The 17,554-nt window shown below is 41.0% G+C and overlaps 1 protein-coding gene and 1 long non-coding RNA gene across 8 annotated transcripts in view; one reads left to right on the top strand and one right to left on the bottom strand.

Moving 5' to 3' along the window:
* The first annotated feature begins 691 nt into the window (after nt 1-691).
* Nucleotides 692-17,554, top strand: part of LOC148014962 (serine/threonine-protein kinase BLUS1-like) — a 122,991-nt gene continuing 106,128 nt past the window's right edge. For 5 of the 7 annotated variants that reach the window (XR_015688431.1, XR_015688432.1, XM_087665853.1 and 2 more), the window contains exons 1-2: nt 693-1,363; nt 14,907-15,161. Coding sequence is in view for 5 of the 7 variants with exons in the window: in XM_087665853.1 (XP_087521979.1) it covers nt 1,193-1,363; nt 14,907-15,161 (426 nt within the window). In the remaining 2 variants the exon portion in view is untranslated. Of the gene's footprint in view, nt 1,364-14,906; nt 15,162-17,554 lie in introns of all 7 variants that reach the window. The other 2 variants (XM_087665851.1, XM_087665854.1) reach the window with 2 other exon arrangements.
* LOC148014963 (uncharacterized) overlaps nt 15,157-17,554 on the bottom strand; it is a 108,351-nt gene continuing 105,953 nt past the window's right edge. Inside the window, exon 3 of the long non-coding RNA XR_015688433.1 lies at nt 15,157-15,431. This is a non-coding gene — a long non-coding RNA (uncharacterized LOC148014963). The remainder of the gene's footprint in view (nt 15,432-17,554) is intronic.

Here is a 17,554-nt window from a genome sequence, read left to right as displayed (position 1 = left end):
CGTTCTAGATTGTCAAAGCCAATCTTGATTTGCCCTCATCAACTCTGAATCCTTGCCTAAGGAGGAGGAGCACATTGCTGCTCTTAGGTGGGAGTGTGCTAGAAATAGGGCAGGGTGTTATCCTAAACACTAGATTATGTTGGGTTGCTATGTATACCACCCACGTCCCAGCGCACGCAATTATGCAGAACAAGAAAGTGACCTAGCACACCCAATTATGTTCCTTAAATACGAAAGGTGAGGCTCCATATCAAAAGGATGCAGGACATCTGATTGATGTCAACTCGACCCAAGTGTTCATTTTTGAAGGGCTAGTCCATATTTTTTCCTGAAAGTCTCTCTATGATCTTGTCTTTCCACTTGAAGGTCACTTTTTAAAATATGGCCTTCGAATTATGTGTGCAATAAATATTACCTTTCGAGATCTAAACCTTGTGCAAAGAAGATACTATACATATTCGATTTAATCAACTCTATTATGAATCATTGACATAGCCTTAGTAACTAGGAATTAGATTAATAAATTTATTTATAATATAATATACTAATTTTTATAAAAAAAAGTGCCTTTCAAACACAATGCTAGAAAAAATTTGCCTTTCTCCAAGAAGGGCAAAATTTTTCTTTTGCCTTTCAAATGCATTGCTTGCAATATATTTTGGGATTCTCCAGCAGGTCAATAATGGCCCAGAAGGGCTGTGCAACCTTCAAAAATGAACCTCACTGTCACTCAGCCTCAGTCCCGTCACCGTTTTTACCAGCTTTTATCGTTCCGACATAATCCGCACGGTTGGTGGGTTTGTACAAAAAATCCATAAATTACGAATTTGTACCGTTTTCGACACTCTCGAATCCGCACGGTTGGTGGGTGTGCGCAAAAATGCCTCTCACTCACTCTGAACGGAACAAGAGGAAGCCTGGAGAGAGGACTTGAAAGAGATCAGATTCAGAAGAAGCTTAAGAAGAAGAAGAAGAAGAATCAATTTTCAGAGTGAAGGTTAAGTCTTTGTTGTACTAATAGCGGAATCGGCATCGTGTCCTGCCTGCTATGAGCCCATAATCAGAACCTTCAGAGATTGCGGCGGCCTTGATTCACACATGTTAGCATACACCTACTGAATCATCAAATCGTTCTTCTCTTCTAGAGGATCTGGAAAGGCTGTAGTCTTCCCAGAGGACATTCTAAAGGACGATGGATTTGAAAGCTGAGAAGAGAATCTACCCCACCCATGCTGCAGAATATGACCTGCACGAGGAAATCGGGCATGGTGCCAATGCTGTAGTGTACAGAGCCATCTGCAAGCGGTTCAACTCCGTAGTTGCCATCAAATGCTTGGATCTGGAGGTCTTTGACTCTAATCTGGTAGGCACCTCTCTTTTGACCACTGCAGTCTAGGGCACAAATTGGAATTCTGATTGCTTAGCTGTCACACAATGACAGAAGTCTAATTTGTTTGTTATAAGCCGAAAAGAGCTGCCGTTTAGGGCATCTTGGTCATATGGTCAAGGGAGATGCCTACTTCAAGGCTAATAAAATAGTGAATTTGGCAGTCTACAATACTAAATTGCAAACCATATGTGAAAGGAGCTGGATTCCCAAGAATGTAACAAGGTTCCTTGTACAATTGAATCACCTTGCAGTCTCTCCCATCTACTTAGCTTGAAAGACAGACTGTGGTGTCACTTCAAGCAGGGTCATGTATGTGTCCAAGTTGATGCCCTTAATATCCCAACACACCTGCAAAAATTGATAGGGAAGCTCTTCTAACCAGCCACACTTTGTATTGAGTTGTCCTTTTTACAGCTTAGCTGCTGGATACTACTAGTTCTTTGCTCAGGGATGATAAGAAGTCCCACTAGCAACACCGCATCATTTCAGTCTAGTAGGCTGATTTTCCTTGGTTTACTCCAGATGTTCTCTCTTGCTCTCTCTTCAAGACTTCTTTGGTCTTTATAATCTTTCTCAAACTCAGCTAGAAATATTTTATGATTGTTTTGAGTCGTTCTTTTACAGCTTAGCCACTTGATACTACTGATTCTTTGCTCAGGGGTGATAAGGAGGCAACATTAGCAACATGATATTATTTCGGTTTAGAAGGCTCATTTTCCTTGGTTTATTTCAAATCTTGTCTCTTTCTCTTTGAGACTAGAGTCTTTCTCAAAATCAGCTAGAACTATTTTACCATTGTTTTTTGATTGTAAGATAGTCTCAGCCTTACGGCCTAGAATCCAGTCTAAGCAAGGAAGAGTGAGAAATTTGGGAATGCCACACATCCATCATCTCCCCCCGCCCCTCGCTTTTTTTTTTTTGCGCACAAGAGTCTTCAATGTCAAATTTATGAATTTGAATGTTAGCTACTATGTTACACTTGGCTATTCGAATAAGTTCATAAAGGTGTCTCTCTCTCGTCCATAAAGAAAGTGGCAAGAATGGTTAAAATCAATCTCAGACACCAAGTGAGTCACAAGGGAACACCGAATCAACTCAAATCGGGATGATAGAGTGTAGCCAAGAAAAAATAGGAATTGCTAAGATTGTCAAAAGATTGGCCATTTTGATGATGAGTGTCACTCAAGGCTAAAGGCACATAATGGTCTTGTCATCAATGACCTCAATTGTAGTCCTAGTGAAAAAGCTCTCCCTAGGAGGGAAAGTTGATGGATGGCAAGTAGATTCACCAAAAGTTGGGTCACATAATACACATCGTCCAACATAGCAAGATCTAGGCCTTGGTTGATATCAAGCCTAACTTTACCAATGCTTGAGATCTTGGCCAAGGTGTTGTTCCTACATCAAATGCTACTTGTTGTTGGATCTTGGGAGATAAACATATCCTTAAGCGGTGACATATGGTATAGCTCCAGAAGTCACAATCCATTTGGCCTAATGGCCACATGAAATGATGAGGTGGGCCTTTATGGAAGACTCATCAAGAGGCAACTCATAGATGTGGACCAAGCTTTGATCCATGTATCTAGATAGAGACAAGGTGGGCTTGTGGACTGAAGTTCATTGATGGTCCAATAAAGCAATCCAACGTCCCCTTCGGAGTCAAGAAGGGCACACATTGTGATGGTGGTTCATTAGCTACATGACATAGGGTCTCCATTGGTGTTGAGCTAGAGGTTGGCCATCGCTTTACCTCCCTCCTCTAAGAGAGATTACCCACAAGTGGAGCTGAGGTCTTTGTAGGGGGGACTTTTGACACTTTTTTTTAAAAGAGAAGTAAAAATTCTTTTAACACACCTCAAAACAAAGTGTCCCAAGACAAAAAAAAATACATAGTAGCCCTATAAGGGACTTCCATATCAAGAATTATACAAGGGGATGTCTATTACAAAGCTTGAGTGAATAGCCAATTGGGAGGTCTATAGTGCCAAACCATGTGGGTTTGGAAGAGGAAAAAGGTGCTAGAATCCCAAGTCTTGAAAAAATCATCTCTCCTCTTCCTCATACTCTTCGAGCTGCCCTATATTCTCTCCCATCTCCCACAAGAGTATGCACAATCTCTATCGAGATTGTGGAGAGTCTCTTTGGAGTAGATATGTCCAAAAAATCAATAGTTGGCTACATCTGGCTGTCCATATGTACCAAGCAATAATGCTAGCTATGAGCTCCCATTTGTGACAATGCCCCCTCAAGTCCATATTGTTTGTGAGAAATCTAGTACGAAAGTCTTGCTCACAAGCTACCCCGAGATGAGATAAGCTTGACACCCTTGTACATTCTCATACCCACAAGCCGGGCCTTTGTTAGTGATCCATGCAACTGTCCCCCACGTAGCAATTATAGAATTTGTCATGCCATGAAACACCATCTTGAGGGCTCTCCTCCAAATCTCTTGAGCCCGTGGGCAATTCCATAAGCAATGCCTTTGAGTCTCCTCATGCTCCCCACATCTAGCATAAGGAATAGAGTCTCTACCATAGCCAAGCCATGTACCAACTACTAAACTCTTGTGTGCTAGTAACCAAAGAAAGAGTGAAATCTTTCTTGGTCTAAAGCTGTCCTTTAATCTTCTCGAGAAGTTTATCAAGAAAGGCTATGATATACTTTGGATAGCCCAGTGCTCAATCGTAGTTGGCACCACTCTGGTCTTGCTCATCTGTATTCTCCTCCCCAACCTAGTGGTATAGCCAAAGAGGGAACATCACGAGGCGTCTTTGTAAATGGATCTCTCCATACCCACTCCCTAGGATCCCACTGAAGCCTCTGTAGCGGCCTCCTCCTAAAGCCTTTTAGGCCTTTTGTGACAGGAAAGGGATAAAAAGGGAGTGCATTGCCCCTTATAATCCACCCCAAAATGGTGTTGCAGAGTGCATGAATAGGACTATTTAGAAGAAGGTCCGTATCATGCTGTCTCATGCTACATTATCTCATGGATTTTGGGTAGAGGCTGTTATGATAGTCATACACTTGATAAATCGGTCACTAAACAAGTCTTTGGGAGGGGAGGGGGGATTCTCTCAAGAAGTGTGGTTGGGCAAGCTACCTTCGTATACACACTTGAGAGTGTTTGGTTGTGAGGCATTTGTGTATGCAAGGAACAATGCAACAAATTGGAACCAAAGTCCTGTAAATGCATTTTCCTAGGATATGGTGACGAGGGAGAAATAGGGTATAAGTTATGGGATCCCAAAAAAAGGAAAATTGTATGCAGCAATGATGTAATCTTCTGGGAAGATCGCATGCATAAACAACTTGAAAAGATAGAAGAAGTAAAAAGGGTTGTGCTTCAGAAGAAATACTTGTAGGACAACAAAGAGTGTTTGTTGTACAGTAGCAAATACCTGCTGTAAATGACCGTATAAATGTAGGGAATGATGCTGAAATTGATCAGCAAGAAGTTACCTATGATATACCATAGTTTCAGCACAAAAATGTGCTGCCATAGGAATAGCCGGAATAGGTAGTACAACATGTTGAACCTTTGGAACAACATGCTGTCAATGCAGATTTGTAGGTTGAATAGCTAGCAAACACTGATCATTGGGTTCGTAGGTCGATCAGAAATACGAAACAGCTAGATAGGTTTGTTCTTGGTGCGAATTATATTGTTGATTATGTTATGTTGACAGATTGTGGTGAACCGTCATTCTTCAAGGAAGCAATGGATAGAAAGGACAGCAAGAAATGGCATAAAGCTACGCTATTAGAGATGGAATCTCTAAAGAAAAATGCTACTTGGGATTTGGTGCATTTGCCAAAGGGGTAGAAAATCCAAAGGGTACAAGTAGGAAATGGGATTGACTTTGATGAGATCTTTTCTCTAGTAGTCAAAATGACTACGTTACGAACTATATTGGGCTTGGTTGCATATGAGGATATGGAACTCATACAGATGGATATAAAGACTGCTTTCTTACATGGTGATTTGCATGAGGACATATATATGCAATAACCAGAAGGTTTTATGGCTAAGGGGCAAGAAAAGATGGCATGTAAACTCAACAAAGGCTTGTATGGGCTGAAACAGGCACCATGTGAATGGTATCACAAGTTTGATACATTCATGCAATCTCAAGATTTTAAAAGAAGTCAAGTGGATCATTGCTTATATACTAAGAAGGCGGCAGATGGTAGCCTTATTATATAGATTTTGTATGTGGATGACATGCTGATTGGTGATAGGGATGTTTATGCGTTAGACACATTGAAGTAGAATCTATGTAGCAGCTTTGATATGAAGGATCTTGGTGAAGCAAATCATATTCTTGGCATGTGTATACTCGGGGATAGATCGATAGGTCTTCTTTATCTGTCCCAGTAGGAGTATGTATTCAAGATTTTGTAGCGTTTCAATATGGAGGGGAAAAAAGCAATTGGTGTATCATTACCTCCATATGTGAAACTCAGTGTAGAGATCAACCCTACATCAGATGATGAAAAGGCTGAAATGATCAAGATCCCATATGCTTCAATTGTGGGTAGCTTGATGTATGCTATGGTTGCTATACGTCTTGACATAGCATTTGCGGTGGGAGTGGTTAGTATGTACATAGAACATCTTGGTAGAAAGCATTGGGAAGCAGTGAAGGTACCATGAGATATCTTAAGGGCATAAAGGATGTGTGCATCTGCTTGGAAAGAAGAAAGCATTTGTCGTTGGCTTTACAGATGCAAACTATGCTGGTCATGTTGACTACAAGAAGTCTACTTTAGGGTATATGTATTTATCTTCACAAGGGGAGCAATTTCTTGGATCTCTGGGCTCAGAAGTGTATTGTATTGTCTACTATAGAGGCAAAGTACATGGCTGCCACATCAAGGCATGCAAGGAGGCTTTGTGGCTTTCACGTTTGGTGGAAGAGCTTGGCATTATTGAGACTCTTGTCCTCCATTGTGATAGTTAGAGTGCTATCATGTTAGCACGGAATCTGGTCTTTCATGTAAAGACGAAGCACATATAGGTGAAGTATTACTTTATCAGGGATGTACTTGTCAGCGAAAGCATTGAGCTTGTCAAGGTACATACAGATGATAATCTTGTAGATCTTCTCATGAAGGGACTTCCAGTAGAGCGGTTTGCTCATTGCCGATAGATGATGGGAATGTTGGGTGTAAAGGCCCTTCGCTACACTTCCCGTGTATATATTTTACTTGTACATGTGACCGCACTCTTGCGGGTGTTAATGTACCGTACCCTAAAACATAAATACATTCTTTCATTCTTTGTGTGTGCTGCATTGGTACACACCCAACTCAAGTCTCTACTCTCTCTGCACTCTCTACTGTTTAACACACTCCATTCTCGCTGCGCACACCACTTGGGCATTTTCGCTTTCCTTCAAACTAGTATCAGAGCTTCGGCTAAGGTGTGTGCGCTTCCCCGAGCCTGTGCGAGACATCGCCAGCGCTTTGCTCGTGAGAAATCAGCAAGTCGTCATCTTTGCTGGTCAGGCGAGAGCACGCCCGAAACAGGCGACAGTGCTGTAGGCTCGTTTTTGCTCAGTCTGTAACCAGACAGGTCAGGCGCAGCCATTCCAGGTCAGCACAGTCAGGTCATCATCTTTCCAGGTCATGTTTCTGTTCAGGACAGTCAGGCGACAGTGTTTAGGTCACGTTTTACATAGGCGACAGCTGGACAGACAGTCGCCAGGTCAGAAATAGGTCAGTATGGACAAGCGACAGCCAAATCTGCTCAGCGACAGTCAAGCAACAGCTGACGTGGTCAGCGTGGACAGGCGGCAGTTCGTTTTTGATCAGCATGATCAGTCGACAGGTCACGACAGTCATTTTTGCAATTTTTTGTGACTTGTCACATTAAAACAGGCCCTAGTTCGTGCGCCCAAGCACAGTTCTCAGATTTGTGCAGATTTGAGCCAGAAAATTTGGGGCTTTTCCAGATTTAGTGCTGTTCATGCATAATACAAACATCTACGTCAAAATTGCAGACATTGTGCGCGTATAAATTAGGGATTTCGCCAAATTTGGTGAAATTTTGCTAAGCTAAATCAGATTGGTCGACATTCGTGCACACTTGGACCCGGAAAAGTTGGGGCTTTTGCAAAATTTTATGAAATTTTGCTGAATTTGCCCGTTTTATGCTCTCGGGAACATGTATTAATGCAATTGGGGCAGATTTATTGCAGAAAATTTGGGGCTTTTCACATTAGTGATGTATTTTGAGCCGATTTGTGCTTTGACAGTGGAACTACAGCAAATTCACTGCTAAGTGGGAGAAATTTGGACTTGGGATGTATCAAATGTTATGAAAAGGCAGCTTCTCTTGGTACATGTATTGCTGAATGCTCATTGTGCAGTGAAACAGTGGCACATACAGCACTCGGGTTATTGCATTTGGGCATTACGGTGATGTATTATTGAAGTGGGAGCTGTCTTGTATGCATATGTATCAGATTTGCTTTGTGTATATGCTGTAATCAGCCCTTTGGACTGAAATTACAGCAAAATATCTGCTTCTTGGGCACACTTTGAAGTGCAAGTTTGTGTATTTGTTGTTATATACAGCAACCTTGCTATTGACTGATTGCATTCAGCATTCTATTGCAGAAATTTATTGCTGAAAAATGGCTGGAAGTGCATCCACTGCTGACACAAAGAATCTTTTTGAGATTTGCAAATTTGATGGCAATGGCTTTGATCTTTGGAAAGATAGTATGCAGGGTATCCTTTTTCTGAAGGATTGTGAAGATGCTTTGGCAGAACAAAAACTTGCTGCTTTGTTAGATGAAGATTGGGCTAAAATGAATAAAAAAGCCATTACTTACATCAAAATGGCAGTTACTGATGATATCTTGGTTGATGTCAAGGGACTTAATAGTGCATATGCAGTTTGGGAGAAACTCAAGGCTACGTATGAGAATCCTACTCCTGTTAATCAGGTCCATCTCATGCGAAAGTTAGTCAATTTAAAGCTTGATGAGTCTAAGCCTGCCTCAGAGCATTTGGCTGCATTTACAGGTATTTTGAGTCAGTTATAGGATGTAGGCTTGCCGGCTTTTGATCCTAAGCTAAAGGCTATCTTCTTGCTCATGACTTTGCCAGATTCATGGGAAGCATTGGTTGTGTCATTGAGCAACAACCCCAACTTGACATTTGATGGTGTACGTGGTTCTATCCTCAATGAGGAGATTAGACGCAAGTCTAGTGGGGAAAACAGTGGATCAGCCTTTAATGTTAGAGGACCGACTGAAAAGAAGTCAAATGCTGCAAATAAGCATAAATATCGCAGCAAAAGCAAAGAAAAACAACAAGATGTCACTTGCTATCAGTGTGGACGCAAAGGGTATAAAAAGTCCGATTGCAGGTACTATAAGAAGGAGCAAGAACTCAAGAAGCAGGTGAATGCAAAAGGCAAAAAGAATGAGAAGGATAGCAGCTCTACCCCTAAAGAAATAGAAAAGGCAAATATGCTATCTAGTGTTGTCATTGAGGAGATAGAAGAAGATAAAGATGCTGATTTGCTGGTTACATCTTCAGATCCACATGCTATGACAGTGGAAGACATGTATATCACTAAAAGGGATGTGATAGATGCCTTGTTATCTACTCATGATGGTTTGTCACAATCGTGGATTGTTGACAGTGGTGTCTCATTTCATGTAACTCTATCTTTGGAGTGTTTTTCTACTTATGCAGTAGGTAATCTTGGGAAAGTTTACCTAGGGAATAATCATGCATGTGATATTGAAGGAGTGGGCACCATACACTTGGCTCTTGAAAATGGCCAGGAATTGATTCTTCATGATGTTAGGTATGTACCTGGCATTAAGAAGAGCTTGCTTTCTGTTGGGTAGGTAGATAGCAGGGGTTACTACACTACCTTTGGTGGTGGAATGTGGAAAATACAGAAAGGATCTATGCTGGTCACTAGAGGTGGTAAAAAGGGAACTTTGTATTATCTTCATTGCAAGGCACTTCCTAGAAAGTTTGTTGCAGTTGCAGAAGTACAGTCACACATGGAGCTATGGCATAATCGTCTTAGACACAGGAGCCAAAAGGATTTGGATGCACTTTTTTCACTTGGAAGAGTTGATGTGAAAAACTCAAAGCTTGACTTTTGTGTTGACTGTGTCTTTGGAAAACATGTAAAGAGTTCATACTCTCATGGAGCCTCTAGGAAGGCATATATCTTCAATTTAGTCCATTCCGATGTATGTACCATGCCAATAAAAACTCGTAGTGGTTTCTGTTATTTTGTGTCTTTTATTAATGACCACTCTAGAAAGCTATGGGTTTATTTGCTTAAGCAGAAAAGTGAGGCATTGGATGCTTTTAAAAGGTTTTATGCATTTGTTAGTACTCAAAAGGGCTTAAAACTGAAATGCATAAGAACAGATAATGGGGGAGAGTACGTATCTAAACAATTTAATAGTTTTTGTGATGAAAATGGGATTAAACGAGAGCTTACAGCCTCTTATAATCCGTTATCTAATGGTGTGGCTGAGCGAATGAATCACACTTTATGTGAGAAGATTCGGTGCATGCTGTCCACAGCTAATCTCCCGCAATAGTTTTGGGGAGAGGCACTTAAAACCACGGTGCATATTTGCAACCAATCTGCACATCGTGCAATTGATAGTGGCATCCCTGAAGAGGTTTGGTCTGGCAAACCTGCTTCATATGACCACTTAAGGGTCTTTGGCTGCGAATGCTATGTACATGTGCCTGTTGATAGCAGAACCAAACTTGACATGAAATCCCTCAGAGGCATTTTCATGGGTTATGGAGATGATGGTGAAATGGGTTATAGAGTTTGGGTTCCAAGCATAAAAAAGGTGCTACGCAGCCGAGATGTGGTATTTAATGAATCAAAGCTGCTGAAAAATGCCACATCTAGTGATGTAGATAAAAGGAAAGTGAAATTTCAGCATGATCAGCTACTTAAACAGCCATCAGCCACACTGAAAATTCAGCTCCATTTGATGTTGGTTATGATAATCAGTGTGTCATTATAGATGCAAATGGGCAGCAAAGGGATGCTGAAAATCAGTTTGGGCAACAAAATCAACATGTTGAACATCAATTACAGCAGCCTGAAAATTTATTACAGCAACCTGAAAATGCAGTTCAGCAGCCAAATAATGAGGTCATTGACATTCCTTTGGATGTAAATCCATTGCTTGATAACACAGATCATTGGGTGAGAAGGTCTACACGTGTCAGGAGACCCATACAGAGGTTTGATCCCTCTTTGGACTGCATTTTACTCACAGATGAGGGTGAGCCTCTTACATACAAAGAGGCATTGTCATGTGAGTTAAAGAAAAAGTGGGAGCAAGCTATGCAGGAAGAAATGAAGTCATTGTATCAGAATGATACTTGGGATTTGGTTTCATTGCCCAAAGATAGGAAAGCTATTCCTAACAAGTGGGTCTACAAAATCAAATGTGTGGATGGCAAACCAAATACAAAGCCAGGCTTGTGGCTAAGGGTTATACTCAGAAAGAGGGGATTGACTTTCAGGAAGTTTTTTCACCTATTGTCAAAATGACCACTCTTCGGGTATTGTTTGCTATTGTTGCATCTATGGATCTTGAACTTGATTAGATGGATGTTAGAACTGCATTCCTGTATGGTGATTTAGAAGAAGAGCTGTATATGAAATAGTCAGAGGGCTTTGTTATGCCAGGAAAGAAGCATTTAGTGTGCAAGCTTAAGAGAAGCTTGTATGGTTTAAAACAGGCTCCTAGACAGTGGTATAAGCAGTTTGATGCCTTCATGCTCTCACATGGGTTTAAAATAAGCAATGCAGATCACTGCTTATACACAAAGAAGGCTGATGATGGAAGCCTTATTATCCTTGTGTTTATGTGGATGATATGCTTATTGTTGGTATGCATAAGAACCAAGTTAATGCATTGAAAAGATAGCTGAATTCAGCCTTTTCCATGAAGGACTTGGGTGCAGTTGAACATATTTTGGGTATACATGTGACGAGAGATAGAGAGCAGAAGCTCTTATTTCTCTCACAAGAAAAGTACATCAACAAAGTGCTTGATCGTTTCTCTATGACAGATGCTAAGTCACTTGGTGTTCCATTACCACCATACCTTAAGCTTAGCAAAGCTGATTGCCCAAAAGATGACATGGCAGCCAACTCTTAGATGGTGGGAGGTTGAGACCTCAAACATGTAATTTTTGTAAAATGGTAAAAAGATCCTTCACATGTTACATCTCCACCTTTTATACTTAACCCTAGACTAAGGCATTTATGCTTTATTACACATTTTCATGGGTGATAGCAAGAACACGGTAGCCATTTCCATTGCAAATGTTTTCCTTCTTCGCAGGTTTATGTTGAACCTTGGCAAAGCACATTGGGAGGCAGTGAAATGCATCTTTCGATACCTTAAGGGCACACAAAGAAAATGTATTTGCTATGGAAAGGGTACATTAGATCTGCAGGGATATTGTGATGCAGACATGACAGGTGACTTGGATACTCGCAAGTCTACTAGTGGGTATATATTTACCTTGACTGGTGGGGCAGTTTCTTGGTGCTCTAGATTGCAAAAGATAGTAGCACTTTCTACCACTGAGGCTGAATATATTTCAGCCATTGAAGCTTCGAAAGAAGTTGTTTGGCTTGGTCGCTTGGTCAAGGATTTTGGGCTACCCACCAAAACACCTGTACTTGGATGTGATAGCTAGAGTGCTATATGTTTGGCTACGAATGCCATGTTTCATGCACGTACTAAACATATTGATGTACAGTACCACTTTATCAGACAAGTTCTGGATGATGGTCTAGTCACACTGACTAAGATCAAAACACAAGATAACCCTGCAGATGCTCTCACAAAAAATCTTGCAAAGGCTCAGCATGAGCATTGCATTCGACTAGTGGGAGTTGGTTAAAGGTTTGCTCATGACCTTTAAGTGGGAGGTTGTTGGGTGTAAAGGCCCTTCGCTACACTTCCCGTGTATATATTTTACTTGTACATGTGACCGCACTCTTCCGGGTGTTAATGTACCGTACCCTAAAACATAAATACATTCTTTCATTCTTTGTGTGTGCCACACTGGTACACACCCAACTCAAGTCTCTACTCTCTCTGCACTCTCTACTGCTGAACACACTCCATTCTCGCTGCGCACACCACTTAGGCATTTTCGCTTTCCTTTAGGGAATTGGATAGTATACGTATTTCAGCTTTGTACACACTTAGACTTAGCTGATTCTTTTCTCAACCTTGAGGCACGCTACCTTTAGGTGGGAGGTTATTGGGAATAAAGGGCTACCGTGCCTTTACTTGCTCGGGTGTGAATACACCCTTAGCACTTGTACTTTAGTCCTTTACATATAACTATCAAAAACCTAAAGAGTGGTACATCTTTTCATACCCACACATCGTGCATCACTCTCTACTACTGCTGCTCACTCTCTTACTCTCTCTCTCTCTCTCTCTTTGTCACTGCCATTGCCTAACATTGAACCTTCATTGCACATCAACCACCACAAAGCACAGCAGGGACCCCTATAAATAGGGGATGAAGTCCAAAGTTGGCCAGCTGCTGTCTTGCATGAGCCAGCCTGCAAAAACACGTCCACTACAACAAATGTTGCAAAAGTGTTTGCCAAGCTTAGGAGAAGTGTCAACTCAGCCTGAAAGCCTGGGAATGATTATGCAATGCAGGAAAGGTGTTTGTCTGTTGCTGGAGAGAGCCATGTGGACTGCTACACAAGCTGAGAAGGCCATGGGTAGCAGTGAACATGTTCCCTAATCTCCACCTGATATGCTTAGGGTGAAGGCTGTTGTCATATGCAAAACTTTGATGGACAGAGAGTATTAGGGATCTGAATGTCCTCATCAAACTATAGTGTAGGTCACAACTAGGAGATGGACAGAGAAGAAGACAAGAAATTAATACGTCTGCTAAGTTCTAACAGTACGCACCCAAAACGAGCCTTAGCAGCATCCCACAAGTCTTCTTGGAAGAGACTTTGCAAAGTGTTGTTGAAGATGCAATATGCATGGGCTTTCTTTGTATTCCACTCAGCATGTTCAGCTGCATCTTCTAGTGATGGAGGGCTCTCATTCAATAAGAATAGGCTTTATCTTTGTCTTTCAGGGCAGAAAATTCTCCTCATTCACTTTGACTGTTTGGCCAATGCCCATACAATGCCCTTGATGATCAACATGATGGATGCAAGCTGGAATGTGAAGCACAATTATTCCAACTAAATAAAAGAGCGGACAAGAGAGTGGTTCTGACACTAATGCTTAAAATAGAAAAGTGGGGGTTAACTACATGCTTAGTTCAGAGAGTTGCATGCATTCGTGTGGAAGAAAATAAATCCTTAACCGAGCACAATGCACTTCAATATGTCCCATTTTTTGGGGGGGGGGGGGGAAAGGGGGGTGGGTGTTGCAGATCTAGTAAAATTCCCTTAGGCATTTCTAGCTGTGAGCCTCCTAGGATCTGGGGAACGTTAATGGGCCTAGGGGTAGGCTTTCTTGTTTGGGCACTTAAGGGAAGTTGACTGGTTGCCTATGGTCAAGGTGTTTGAGCTAGACCCACTTTCTCTTTAAAGTCTTTGTATTGTGTTATCAGGGTCCTGTGGCCTAGTATGGTGGCTACATTATCTTTATACACCGCCCCTTTTTTTCTCACATGTCACATTAGTATATGTTCTTTAATGCTGAGTGTCTCTTGCTTTCCCCCTTCCTCTCTTCTTGACTGACTCCATTTAATTTGCATTGCATACCCTTTGTATTCTGAGGTACTCATTGGAAAACAGCTTTTTCAAAGTGCTGATATACTTGAAGGGACACTCATGATCATGGAACCATGCATAGATATACAGCAGAATAGGCAGGCAACAAAGAAAAAAGATATCTTATTCCTCACTGAGGAAGGTGGAGAGACCAAAAAGCAACCGGGACACAAGTAGCATATCCTACTAGTACAATCCAGCCCACAATAGCAACTACAGAAACAGTTTAGTTGAGCCAGTTGCTTTATAAGCTTGTACATTATCAAGCAGGACCATAGTGATTCAGACTGGTTGTCAATTTGTCCACTGTCGTGTTATTTGCCAAATAATCAGTTTTTCTGTTCAAGAACCAAGCAGGTTGAAATGTAATTTTGGGATTACTGCTTCTGTGTTCACTAACTTTTCTCTTTCAATTGGAAATACATACCAAAGCTGAAGAGGGATGCCAATAGACATATCCATTTTGTAGCCTGCACTCTGCATTCATCATTGAAATATGGAGTATAATAGTTGGCATGGGATTTGATTTAGATAATTGGTCTAGCCTTGTTTTTCTATTAAAACATATGTGAATAAAAATGATGTGCTATTTTGATTAGTACCATCAACTTTTATTGTGATTTATTACAGTAATTTAGTTGCTGTTTTTTAAAAAGAGTTTTAATTTTCTCATCTTCTATAAGTTCTGCACTCTTAAACCAAACTCATGTATGTGAGCAGGAGAATGTCTCGAAAGAAGCTCAAGTGATGAGCCTGATAGACCATCCCAATGTCATAAGAGCTTATTGTTCATTTGTTGTTGACCATTTCTTGTGGGTGGTTATGCCATACATGGATGGTGGTTCCTGTCTGCACATAATGAAAGTAGCTTATCCAGATGGGTTCGAGGAGAATGTTATTGCTACTATCCTAAAAGAAACATTGAAGGCCCTTGATTATCTGCATCGCCAGGGGCACATTCACAGGGATGTTAAGGTGCTAATATTATCTTTGTGCTTTACTGAATTAACAGTTGCAAAAATAAAAGAGTTGATTTGTGTTATTTCAAATAGTTTGATGCTGATCCAGCTGTATCTGGATGTTACAAGTCAAATACCTGAGCATGCATAATATGCAGAGTCAGTTGGTATTTCGTATTCCACCAAAAGTGTATGATTTCCAACAGTAGAAAGGCAGGCTGTCACTTCCATGATTTCGTTCTATAATATGGGCCCCACATGCATGTGAGGATTTTAGTCATGTGATCTGTACTTGTTGCATGAGCAGAGGCAAAGACTCAAACATCAGCAAAAGTTTTCATGAACATAGGAAGTTAGCCTACAACATCATCTTTTGGCAAGCTTTAATCAGTACAAGGCTCACACCTCTCTCTTTTTAATTTTTCATGAAAAAGTGTATATTATCCAACCAAACAGAATGGTAACAACTCATGTGAAGCATGCCTTCCGGTCAGCTAGAAAATCCTAACAAAGCAACGTCAAGCCAAAAGACTACCAAAACCTAGCACACAACATCATGCTAGCGGCACAATAGATGTACAGCAAACAATTGTGAGATTGGAGATGGAAGCTCTCAGCCGAAAGTACACAGCAGACAGTAGAGAGAGTGAGAGTGAGGACGCAGCTTGACACACGATGCAATTCCCAAGTGTAAGTGAAAGTACAAAGTACAGGCCTTAGACCTTAGGGTTGTTAAGGTGCGTTCACACCCGAAAGGTGTAAAGCACGGTAAGTGACCGAAATGTGTAACATAAACACATAAAATAGAAAATAATGTAACCAGGGGAAAAAACCTCTTGTAAATAGTGCCGCAGTGTCCTATTGCGGATCACCGACACTCTGTGATTGTAGGCATGAGTCAAACCCAACAAGCCTCCCTAGAGTTAAAAGTGATCAGTATACAAGGATCATCTTGTCAGAAGTGTTGCAACAACGGAAGCATAAACATGTGCTGAAATAAACTGCTGAACACAAGACAAAAGAGAAAAGAAAAGAAAGAGAGAACACAATACATATGTATGCTCGTGAAATGGAATCCATATATCAAACATGAGACTGTCCCATACAACAGTGAGTCATTGGCTGTGTGGGCACTGACATTGGCTCCTCTCTTCATGGGACCTCAAGGTGGTGAACTGATTGACTGAGGAGGAGGAGCCTAGAATATATAGGCATGAATAATGCCATAAAATATGTCAGGTTGGCCAGCAATAAATGCTCAATATGACCATAAAATGACACAAATAAAAATGCCTAAATATCCTAAATAATGTGTCCAACCTCTGCATGCACAAAATCACACATGAGCTGGCACATTTGCTAACACATCCACCAAAGGAGTTCAAATTTAAAGCATTATGAAATGCTTTAAATTTGTCACGAGGAAGAGCTTTGGTGAAGATGTTTGCCACATTGCTGGTGGTAGGATAGTAGACAAGGCTAATATCTCTTGTATGTAGTCTTTCTCTGACAAAGTGATAGTGGATCTCTATATGTTTCATGTATGCACGAAACATTGGGTGGCAATGGCACTCTGATTGAACACTGGGTTCCATGCCATTGCAATGGCACTCTGATTGTCAATAAACAAAGGAGCAAGCTCCTCGAAGATACATCAAGATCAACTAACAAACGTCTCAACCATATACATTCAACTGTGGATAGTGAAAGCTGCCTTGTATTCAACTTCACAAGACGATGTGGCAACAGTGGATTGTTTCTTGCTAAGCCAAGAGATGCAAGATGAGCCAAGAAAGAAACAGTTTTCACTCGTAGAGTGACGCAAATCAAAATCACTGGCCCAATTTGAATCACTATATGCTTGTAATTGCAAGTGATCCTCCCTTGGCATAAAGCAATCCAAAAGTCCTAGTAACCTGCAAGTAATATAAAACACGCTTAACAACTTGCCAATGTGACATGTGTAGGTTGTGCATATATCTGCTCAGCGCTGAAATTGCAAATTGAATATCTGGCCTTGTGTTGCATAAATAAATGAGACATCTGACTGCTGAGCATATGTATGAATGTCAAACAGATCACTGCCAACATGCAAAGATAGCTTGAGTCGAGATCACTGCCATCATGCAAAGACAGCTTGAGTCCAGTCTCCATCGGTGTGCTAATTAGCTTGCAATCCTGAAAGCCAAATCTCTCAAGGAGTTTACCAATATATCTAGATTGTGACAATCCAATGTCTCTAGCATCATGAATCAATTGAATGTCCAAATAGTAATGCAAAGGCTCCAAATGTGACATTTCAAAAATTTGTTGCAAAATTTTCTTGAATGCTGAAATCTTATCAGCACGTGTCCCTGCGAGCAAAAGATCATCTACATAAAGACAAATGACCAGCAAGGATCCCCCCTC

Source organism: Lygodium microphyllum, chromosome 24 (genome assembly GCF_053477565.2).
Source record: "Lygodium microphyllum isolate KBCC chromosome 24, Lygodium_microphyllum_v1.1.10, whole genome shotgun sequence".
Lineage (NCBI taxonomy): Eukaryota > Viridiplantae > Streptophyta > Polypodiopsida > Schizaeales > Lygodiaceae > Lygodium > Lygodium microphyllum.
This window is presented reverse-complemented; position numbering and strand designations above follow the sequence as displayed.